At 43.5% G+C, this 11569-nt stretch overlaps 1 protein-coding gene across 1 annotated transcript; it reads right to left on the bottom strand.

Moving 5' to 3' along the window:
• Nucleotides 1–364: 364 nt before the first annotated feature.
• Nucleotides 365–5153, bottom strand: ormdl3 (ORMDL sphingolipid biosynthesis regulator 3). Its single transcript, XM_031842234.1, has 4 exons — nucleotides 4896–5153; nucleotides 3916–4166; nucleotides 2560–2711; nucleotides 365–1226 (listed from the first exon to the last, which is right to left on the bottom strand). The coding sequence occupies exons 2-4, from the start codon at nucleotides 4087–4089 to the stop codon at nucleotides 1091–1093; spliced, it is 462 nt and encodes a 153-aa protein (XP_031698094.1). The 5' UTR covers nucleotides 4090–4166; nucleotides 4896–5153; the 3' UTR covers nucleotides 365–1090.
• Nucleotides 5154–11569: the final 6416 nt, after the last annotated feature.

Below are 11569 nucleotides of genomic sequence, written 5' to 3'. Positions count from 1 at the left end.
CAGCTTTGTAACATACCTCAGAATCCCTTTAGCACATGCTACAGTACAACTGCAGTTTCCTTGGATCCTAAAACATTTTGACAGGCTGAAGAGCGAGAATTCAAACATCTGGATCAGAGTTCATTTTTATGTTTTTTTTTTTAATTCTGCACCTTTCATATATGTAAATGAGGGTGAACAAAACATTAGAAACAACTTTTTGAGTGTTTCAGGATTCACTGCAAGGCTGCGATGTTGGATTAGATCACACAGGCGTACCTAATAAACTGGTGACTCAGTGTGTCATTTGCCTCCAGATGCAGACATATCAGGGTTCTTGAGTCCTTTCATTGCCATGCCTGTCACCCCCCCCCCCCCCCCCCACGTATCTGTGATTAAGGCTTCAGAAACACTCGCCTCCCAACGTAGTATTTCAGGACGTTTGTTGAATCAGTAGAGTTCTTTCTGCACACGGGCCAGATGGCTCTGCAGTCAGCAGGCTCACTGTGACACAAACCAAGACAAGAGGACTCTAAATATGAACACGGTCAGATAAAAATAAAAGAGTCGCTATACTTCGGCCCCCGAGCGGAACAGAGAGAGGCCTAAATATAGAGCCTTGTGGTTTCCCGTGTCTCGTCTGTGCAGCAGTTCGTGGGTCGCTCACCATGTCATTTAAATATCGTTTCTCTCCTCAAGAAGGAGGAAGCGTCGCGTTGGAGTGCAGCTGAATAAATACAGCAGCGTATCCTTACACACTGAATAACTTTTGATTACAGCCTCGGTGTAAAATGGCACGTGATATACATTGTCCCTCTGACACCCGTCACATCAGGAAACAGTCATTTCTACAGAAATGGACGTAATCATAATACTCCCTTTTATTTTCCTTACAAAGTGTCTCTGAGGAAGGAGAGCACGCCTTCCCTTTGTGCACTCTGCAGTGTGTATTGCGGCTCGGTACCATGGCAGTGTCCCCGGTGGGCTTCGTTTGGAGCGCCGCTCAGCAGAGTCCAGAGCGCCACAGATTCCTTGTGGATCTGCGGCCTGATACTCTGCGTGCACTCAGCAAGTCCACGGGGGACCGAGGGGAAGGTCCTCTTCCGCCTCGTCAGTACTTATTAATCCCAAAGATCCTCACGCCGTGCAGCTGGGGCAGCTTGGGGATGAGCACAGTGAGCAAGGAAACCGTGTTCACCACGAAATGGGCCCGGTCGTATTTGGTGTAGAAGCTGGTTAGTATGTACCTGAACCAGAGAATAATGATGATTACAAGGGAGGAAATGAGTAACACATTATCTGCATTCATGTCTGAAAGGTGTTTAGTAAAGAAAACACATTAACAGAAAGAGAAAAGCATGTTTCTTTGAATTGCAAATGTTGTTGAATTTCTAGCCTCCAGCAGGCGGTTCCCGTTCACCTGTATCAACCTTTTAAAAAATGCCCTTTGTTCCTCTTTTAGTAAGCAATGCCCTTTCACTTGTTTGCCTCTGGAAAGAGGTCTCCTCGCTCATAACTCACACGGTGCCAGAGGTTTAATCTGCGAGGCTGTCTCAACACGCCGAACAACAGGATTGTGACATCATTGGAACAAAATACGCACAAAAGCAAAAGCTCTACTTTTATGCAGAACAACCCAAATACGGGACACGTAGAGTGACCGAGCAACAACCGTTCAGAAACAAGCCTGTGAGGCGAGTCTGAGGCCTGGCTGTGTGCTGGCTGGAGGACACACAGATGTTCCTGAGTCAATAAGAAACTACGCCGATCTGACATAAACAGCTTTTTGTTTTTTTTGTAGATGAAACAGCACGCACCACTGAAGGGCTTTTGTGAGCTTAGAAATAAAAGGGATTGCACATCCTGTTCTCTGGCGAACAAGCGAGGACACGTAATGAAGGCACACATGGAGCCCAGAGACTTGACCACCGGGCTCCTGCTGCTGGCTCTGGGTTGTAAAACAAAATGACTGTGAGGGCCTTATGTGAAAATTGCTATCGCTACGATGTTCATGCTGAGCTGGCGAGTCGACCCCAGGGAGCCAGAGTGCTTCCTGTAAACTGAACTGTGCTGTTGTAAAGCGGACAGAAAGCAGAAACGGGGTTCTGCTTGAAAAGGTGCAACGTGGAAGATGTGGCCAGTGTTTCTGTTTTAAATATTCAAAGAAATGAACAAACGTTATCAACAGAATGTGATGAGCTTACAGCGTTACGGCCCTGCTGTTAGTTAGCAGTTGGTTTTTTGTGTTTTCTAACTACAGACTGTGAAATTAGATCGTATGGAAGGAACGCTGAACAATCAACACTCCAAAATAGAGATACGAGAGGAGGGAACATCGGAATTAAAATCACATTTTTCATAGATTTACCTCAAAGCAAAGTCAGCAAAAGTACAACTTTGTACCACTTTGTCTGCGCTAAAAGGTAAGAACAAAGCAGAAGAGGTGCTGGTGGGTGGGAAGCCAGTGGGGGATCATGTTATTCTAGTTGGTCGGTCTACACCTTACAAGTGTTGGGGTCTGTTCCCTCCACCCGTTACCCTACTGAAGGCTGAGCGCTGGGTTCTCAGGGGGCCACTTACAGGACAATCGGTGTGATGGTGAGGAACTTGCGTGAAGCAGTGAACTGCACGCCGTAGTCCATCTGCTCCCAGTACGTCATGAGGCGAGCCTTGCCCTGATCCGGGGTCTCAAAGGGCGTCCCCTTGACCGTGTGAAGCAGGAGGTACATGCACTACAGACAGAAAGAAGAGCGCTGTTGTAGCATGAATGTCATACTGCTCACAGATTTAGTCTCATATATATTCTTGATTTAGAGGCCCTGAAACAGCAGGAAGCCCACAAGCAACAAGTGGATGTATTTTAAGGATTCACAGAGTAAAGAAACCTTTAAAGCTGCACGATGAAATACACAAACTAGAAAAGTCAAACTATTAAATACACTCTGGCAGTCAGAGACAACTATTTATGTTTCTGTTAACCAAAACATAAAAGGTGTTTAAGCTGCCTAACCCGAACTCTACCTTAATTAAAGAGTAACAAGGACAACAATTTTGAGTATTGAGCAAGAACGCTAAAGCTAGCAGCCGCTAAACAGACTTGTTTTTGCCTCCGACAGCCTCAGATTGTTATCATAAGTGTCTGACATCATTATGGAAAGCACCCTTCAGAGAAATAAAACCTGTCTTCACATATCGCTTGATCCGGTCTGTTTCTTGTTGTGTCATGTGACTTGTTGGCCAGAAGACAAAGGCGGACACGTGAGTGAGAGTTGGAGAGAGGAGCGTCAGTGTCTTCAGAGTTTGTTGCGTTGGAGAACAGAACACGTAGCCGAGCTTTATCTAAAATACTTTAACGTCACGGCGGAATATTTAGAGGATTTCTGCAACGTGGATGTGACGAGAGATTTCAGAACGGAGTGAACAAACGGACCGGATCAACGAAAGGTTTAATTTGTCTGTAGGGTCCTTTCCATACTGTTATCAGACACTAACAATGACAATCTGAGCCTGTCAGCGGTGAAAACAAACACTTTTATAGGACGAACATTGACGGTGAATCATTGCCCTGAGCGACTCCCCATTTCCAAAACTGTGATCCCCACAAAACATGTGAAAATGGGTTGAAAAACACCAAAGTTACCCTTTAATATGGTGCTCTTCAAGGTTGATCAAAGTTTTTGATGAAAGACTGAGTAATACCTCAGCCCTTAAACCTAAATGCTGGTTGAAACATACCGACACACACACTCACTAAAGAACATGACTAAGAGCAGCGACGCAGCGAGTTCGACTCCCTGTTCTTCCTAAAACCTCAGTGCAGAGATTTGTTCCCATCTGACTCATTTCTCCCAGAGCCTTCCAGCAGTACGTGTTCTCCACTGACCCCCCGCTACTGTTCAACACATGCTAGTTGAAAGGAGCCTCCGTCCCACTGACCAGATTGTGGATGAGGTTGGTGAGGGTCCAGACCACGGGGACGCTGGCGAAGGGAACGCTGAGCAGGATGACGTGCAGCAGGCCGATGCCCAGGATGTAGGACAGCCACATCCCCCTGCTGTTCATCACCCGGGTGTTGGGGTTCACCTCGCTGTGCGCCGTGCCCACGTTCATGACGGCGGCGCCGACGCTCTACCCGACCGGTACGACGTGCCGAATGAGCTTGAACCCAGCTGGATGCGACTGGATGTCTGCAGTACGATAAAACAGAAAGACTAGAGGATTATTAAGACGTAGCTGAAGTGTGCCTGAACAGTGCATACTGTCGCTTTAATTATATGAATTACTTCCTCCTAACTCAAGTTGTACAGTTAGAATAATCTGTTTATTGTATAACAATAGCTTCATACATTAAAGTATTTATAATATTACAGTGAAAATGACCAAAGCTGCATTCCTTCTGATTGTCACAATAAATAGGTTTTATTTTGATACATAAATTTAAAGAAGTTCGACCAAACAGTGACTCAAAATGACACTTTCTAACATTAAATGCCAGTTAACGACGCCTAACTTCTATTGAATCATCATGATGTATCAACACAACTTATTTATCATCATTACTTGTAATAACATTGGTCTACATGTCACATATGTGCTTTTAATTCAAACACAAAAGCACCGAAATAAAGCAACTAATACAGCCAATCAGAAAGCAGTATTTTCTGTGGCCATGGTGGAAATGGAGCAAACGTGTAACTAACTCTAAAATAAGATCTGAGTCGCTATTGTTATTATTTTTAATAAAAACTGCACAGAAGTCAGGACCTGCAACTGATTGCCACGAGGAGTAAACAATGTGGTCATTCCAGCATGCTGTCCTGTACGTTGCCTCAAATGAAACTGGCTGCACAATATATATATATATATATATATATATATATATATATAAAACTGAGGAAATAAATCTTTATACTCACAGCAGAGGGAGAAAAAATGGCTTCAACTCCGACCTGTATTGGCTCTAGTCCGTTATCCCAGTTTGTGTCTCATCGATGTAACTGGTACGAACACCGGGAGACTGGCGAGGCTCCGGTGTTTCCATCAGTCATCCGGTAACCGTCTATCGGCTCCGGTGCGTGCTGCTGAGTGTGTGTGCGTGTGTGCGTGCGTGCGTGTCCTCGTGTCGACGCATCCACTTTTCCTCCCTTCGTCTTCCAGACAACAGCTGGTGACAACACAGCCCAGCTCACGATGTCACGTCACCGCTGCTCGCTGTCACGGCCCCCGGTATTTCACATTCTGCCGTGATTGGCTGCTGCGTGTCACGTGGGCGGCGCTGGCCTATCGGCGTTTATTGCGTTTTTAAAAGACGTGGACCGCGCCCCCCAGTTCGACGTCACGGCGGAGGCGGGATCAGTGGAAACCGGCATGATTGACACTTTAACGGTAAAATAAAATAAAAAAATGTAAATAAGGAAAATAATAATTAATTTGTGACATTAAGTATGCCTTTAAAAGACAATAGAAAATCTTTATTAAAAAATCTAAAATATTATTTTGGCAATCATTTTTTGTATGCGATTCTTTTATTTATTTTTAATTTTTTATGAGTTTTTAAGCAATATATATAAATATATAAAAAAAAAAAAAAATTATATATATATATATATAATTTTTTTATTTTATTTTTTTTTAAATAGTTTTATTTATACAAATGTATATATTTTATTTATATATATATAAATATATATATATTTTTTATATTTTTATATATATAAATATATATATATATATAAAAGTGTTTTTTAGAAATATATTTAGAAAAAGAAGTCCTAGGATTATGATCCAATGATTTTTTTCTCTTACTTTTACAGCAAACGTATAAAATATTATGCATTGCAAGCAATTTAACTCATGCATTCTTGCAATATATAGTATAAAAAGGCTAAAAGTACTTAAAATGCTAATATCAAAATGTTGACGTGATGACAATGCTAACACAGCGATGTTAAGCATTAAACACAAAGTACAGCTGAAGCTTATGGGAATGCCAATAGGTTTGTAGGTATTTGGTCATAAACCAAAGTATTGGATAAATAAAAAAGGAACCAATGGTGACACTGAAAAGTAAAGGGATCCCTTAAGTTTTTACAATACATCTTGAGGGGGGAGTGGATAGCTGTAATACATTTTTATGACAATCCATCCAATAATTGTTGAGCTATCTCAGCAGACAAATGCCACCTGGACCATGTTTATGTACCATGGCTATCCATCTAATAATTGAAGAAATATTAAAGTCTGGGCCAAAGTTGTGGCTCGACCGACCCACCGACCGTCTGAATGACAGACCAACATGGTCATGTGTGTGGATCATGGTTCTTCAGATATAATTTAAATTCAGTTTATAACTTATGTTTTCTTAAACAGTCACTGGCTCTGACGCCTCTCTGGTTGATACCAATGTTCAAAAGAAGGCCCTTAAGTACCAATGTACCCCAGTAGAGAGGAGACCTTGCTGGGCTGATAGTCTGGACCCCAAAAATCAAAGATCAACAGTGTCATGTTCTCGATCCAAAGATAAGCCCTAATACTAATTTAGGCCCACAGTAGCCCGAGGCCAAAGGGGTCAACTGTGTTCTACTTGCATGTGATGTTACATGACACCCACTGTTTCTAAGGGTACCCCTGTGATGAGCGGCATGAAACAGGTTCGGCCCGGCCGACAGCAGACTCTCTAGCGCGCATGGCCTTGGGTGCTGTAGCCGTGTTAGCTGTGTAAACCTAGAGCTCTGTTCATATGCGAACTGTGGATGACAGAGCTGTGAGATCATCGCTGGCACTGGAACAATGGCCAAATACGTGACACTGATAAAACAGATCTCGGGAGGGGGGGGACGCCTACAGATGTCACATCAACAAGACGTCATCTGGACATTCATCTTTTTTTCAGGACAAATACTGTGTCCATAAGTAACTAGAACGAGTGCACTCAGATCTCTGCCAGGTGCGTCTGCGACCACCACTGCTGTATTGTGCGATGTCAGGAATTTAACCCACAATGGGCTAACCTCCTGTCTAAACACTAAAGCGTCCTGAAACACACTTCCATCAAACCCAAAAACAAGCTGCAACAAGTCGTAGTTCAAGAAATGATACAATCTTGGCAAAAACCGAATCAAACCCACCAAGCTGTCCGTCTGTGTAGCAGCAGCTGAGTGGCGGCGATGTTGTTTACATCAGTTCCTTAATCCACAATGTTGCTTTTATGCTTTGTTGTACAGCAACCAACTGAAAGAAACAACACAATTCACACTCAGCCAAGCAGGAGCGAGTATATCTGATCTTTGACGCAACAAAACTTTGGCTTCCATGAACAACGATACAAATCAAATCTTCAAAGTGCTGCAGTGGTATCCATTTCCTCACAACCACATATTTAATAGGTGTTTAGATGCGTTCCTCTGTGGACTGCATTTCTCACGCCCGCAGGTCATCTGGCTGAGCCTCTCAGACGTAACGTGACTCTGATAATACCACTCGCGCCAGTGAAGAAAGCTTTTAATGATCAGATGCATTTCATGTTGAACTTTGTTCTGACAGCAGTGGCTGTGAAAAAGAAAAACATTCTTCGCTAATGACGCATAAAGAATTTACACTAAGACATATCTGACTGTTCATAAACCTGCATGTAATTATCAGCTCCAATTATACAACTTTAATACAGAACATAACATGCGTGTATGTTGGGGAGGACCAGGACTGTATGCTTACTCTACATTTTTGTTTGAATTTGATCGACTAATCATAATATAACTGCTCCAAAAACATGTCACATTAAATGTTACTTTTACTTTGTGAATGCTCCGTTATAGAGCCAGCATTATATATCTTCCCTTGGTTATAGCTAATGGTTTACTAGAGATTCAAACTTAGTCTTTATGTTATTTTGGGACTAAAAAAGTTGGCACATGCAGCTTGAATTAGTGATAATAACAGAAGTCTTGATAATAAATATTTGGAGGAAATGTCTAAGCTGTTAATTCTTTGTTGTAGCTGAGAAAGCGATCTATAGCAACGTTCTTATCTGAGGAGTTTAATGTTACATCCTTCAGTGTACCGTCAGTGTAGAAACTTAATCCCAAACATTAGCCTTTCATTGGACAAATGACAGTAGTAATGTACAGCCCACAACATTCACCGTTGCACAGATGTAGAAGCTTCACATTCTGCTCCTGTTTTTAGAACAATACAAGATTTGGGAAAACAAAAGATTTTTCATGTTTTGCATCATTTTAAACTAAACAACTTGCAGGACAACCACCGCTCCACCTGGCTTGATCTTAACTAAACTGCTGCAAGTATCAAAGAGTTCAAACTGACAGAAGAGAGATCAATCAATCCTCAATCCTCTGATGAAGGTCCTTCAGACCGAAAGCTCAAATAAATTGATCTACGTGTGTAAATATCTCTTCCATCAAATGAAACAACTTAAAATCTTTGGATTCTGGTAAATTAAGACGGACATTCGTCCCAACTGATGACATTCTGTTGACTGATCAAGAAAACATCAAAAACAATAGTTAGTTTGCAGCTCTACTCGTCATGTCACGTCACTTACTCACGATTCTTCGTGCTCACGAGACATTTCACACAACGTTCTTGATCTGGAGCTTCTGATTGTGTTCCACCAGCAGGTGTCACCATCTACGCACTTTTAACTGTGTAACTCTATCACAGGCACAGTGGTGAAGTCAAAATAAAGGGATAATATTCAAGCAACGCTCGTCCTCTGTGTGTTTCTACTTGTACATATTTCTATAAATGCAAGTTTCTACATTGCTACGGAATGTGAAGTCAATGTTTATGATGTGACAGCGTGTCTTTTTATATAAATAATGATACTTCACCAAACAAGACTAAGCAGTTGTAGTCAGACTGTCGCTTAATGCGTTTGCATGCTAAATCAAAGCTTATGTCCTGATGTACGTACAGTACACAGTTATGAGTGGGTACAACTGGCTCAATGCAACACATTCAAACATTTATCCATTCATCTGGATGGTTAAAATGTGAAGCTTTTGTTTGATCATTTTGGAGGCTGTAGTTTGTGGTGGTGTTACTATATACACCGTCGGAGAGGTATTTCTATTATTCTGTCCATCCCATTCATGTCAATAACACTTTAAGAAGGATTAGGCAAGGCCATATCTGATTTTAGTCTACTTAACACTCACAATATACAGTATAATATGGAGCACTTATTGTACTTCTCGTCTTTTCACTCCTATTAGCTGCTGTCATTTACTGTAAACTGTAACTTACTGTAAATTACAGCACCCCCCGCCAACATGTATATATTGTTCGTGAACTCAATGAGTGGTGAACAGATGAATTAACATGCAGCGAAGCCAAAGAGGGGATTTGTTCAAACTCAACAAAGCTTATAAATATTATTGAAAAGAAAAAATATTCCCAACTTGCTGTGTAAATCTAAAGGGCAACTGATTACCTTTTTGGCATTTTTCCAGTTACCATATATCTCTTCAAGATGTCTGGTTTATCTATTCAATATAATATAACATGACGAGGAAATGGCAGTAAAAATGGTCCAGAACATTCATTTAAAATCCACTTTTCTCACGTTTTTTTAGATAAGGCCTATTTGTGTTTTGGGTCGCGATGGTTTGATGTTTTTTTTTAAGTAAGTTTGGGAAACACTGCTCTGGAGAATACTACTTTATTCTATTGCTGTTAACATCAAACGTTCCTGCGGTCAGTGGTGTTGGTGGCTTGTGCGGCCTGTAGAGGAGCTGGATGATGTGAGCCCGGGCCGCTCTCTCCAACAGGAGAGGTGGACTTGTGACCCAGGCAGGCTTTGGATGATAGCCTCGCTGGAAAAGGCTGACGCAGGGAGTCCATTATTGCCCCCGGAGGAAGCTGAGGATTAGAACACCAAAGAATTTCAATAAAAGAAGTGTCTGTTTGGGGGTCGGGGAGGGGCAGAGGGATGATGGTGGTGGTGGTGGTGCTGGTTTGGGGGGGTTCCCCTCATTGTCCCAACTGTGATTGAGAGCAAGAGGAGGGGAGTGGGACGGCATTGTGCTCGCAGCTCCTCTGAAGAAGGTGGTTATTAGGGGGGATGGCTAAGGAGGGGTGAGGGACGGGGAGGCTGTTGACTCTTCATCTTGTGTGAACAAAGTCTCTGGCACATAGCCCTCTTCTGTCCCTCCTGTCCTGGACTTCCCTTGTTTACGAGTGCCATGAATTCTGTCCCTCTCGGCGGGGACCCCCACCAACTCCAACCTGCGCCGCCGCACATTGTGGGGCTTAAGTGCCCTTTAATTAGGCCGCCTCAGTGTCCGGCTGAAGGCCGCTGAGGGGTTTTAGGCTCTTTCCCTGTGGGACCTCGCTGAGCGGCTCACAGAGCTTCCCTCACACAGCCCAGGGATGAAGTGTTTGCCGCTCTAATGAAAAAAGGGTTTATTTGGGGGGAAGAGCCCTTGTCGCCTTTGTCCCCCCCGTCTTAAAAAGTCCTGACAAAAGGCGTCGATATTATCCCCGACACTCTCCCATTTCCAGGACACATTAGCGAGGACTCTGGAGGTGAGGCGGCAGTCTCTCGGCCAGCGAGAGACACATGACTTCCAAACTTCTCCCGTCAAATCGTGACGGTACACACGATGCGCTTCCTGTGCAGACGGAGCACACCGGGGTTTTATTAGCATCATTATCTGGTATCAATTTATCAGGCAATCACTTCACAGATGGAGGCAAAAGAAGATCCGTGGTCATGAATCTCGAATGGGAGATTTCCAAATTTTGGAACTTTATGTAGAGGAGCGTGAATGCATGCCAAAATAAGTAAAGGAGGGTTAATCCAGATAAATTCACCCATGCACACGTACGCAGCCAAACGCATGCACGGCTTTGTCATTGTGATGGAGCACATTTCATTATCATAACAGCAACAAACAAACAAAAAAACCCTGAGCCTAAAGAGGGAGGGCGGGCACAGAGGCATTGGGAATTTGCCGAAACTGCTCCGGCAAAATGAGTAATTTCTGGATGCCCCTTTGTGTGAAGAGCTTACGGTGCGAGGGCTCTGAAAAGGGAGGAGGCGGAGGAGAGGGAAGGATACAAACATGGGAGCAAGTGAAATAAAGTGAAAGATGGTAGGAATGAGAGACAAGAGAAGGGATGAAAAGAAGTTTGTGAAGGGAGCAGGGCGGGATTGGGCGTGTTCAGGAACTTTTTCGCTACAGCCCAGTGTGTGTAGATACCCTCCTAATCCTGGTTTTATTGGCTGCCTGTGTCCAGCCATGCTGGTCGGATTGAGTGGGGAGGGTTGAGAGGTGGAGGGGGCGAACACATGTCCTTCTTTGTGGTAATGCGCTGATTAGGCCTGAGAAAGAGCCGGACCTGGTTACGGCCTTTCTCAGGTCACCGTAGAAACCGGCCCAGTAGGGGGCCGCTGTGTGTGCCCCCCCCTTCCACACACACACACACACACACACACACTCTCCCTCCTCCTTTGCAGTAGGTACTGGTGCAGACACACCGAGGCCTTCCTCTGCAGAGGTTTGCATGAAACACCATCGTCTTCCAATCTTCTTGACCCTAAAAATCGCTGTTACAGTTCTCCCCCCCC

Source organism: Anarrhichthys ocellatus, unplaced genomic scaffold (assembly GCF_004355925.1).
Source record: "Anarrhichthys ocellatus isolate YVR2014 unplaced genomic scaffold, GSC_Weel_1.0 scaffold4, whole genome shotgun sequence".
In the NCBI taxonomy this organism is placed as follows: Eukaryota; Metazoa; Chordata; class Actinopteri; order Perciformes; family Anarhichadidae; genus Anarrhichthys; species Anarrhichthys ocellatus.
Note: the sequence above shows the minus strand (reverse complement) of the source record. Positions and strands in the feature narration are given on the sequence as shown.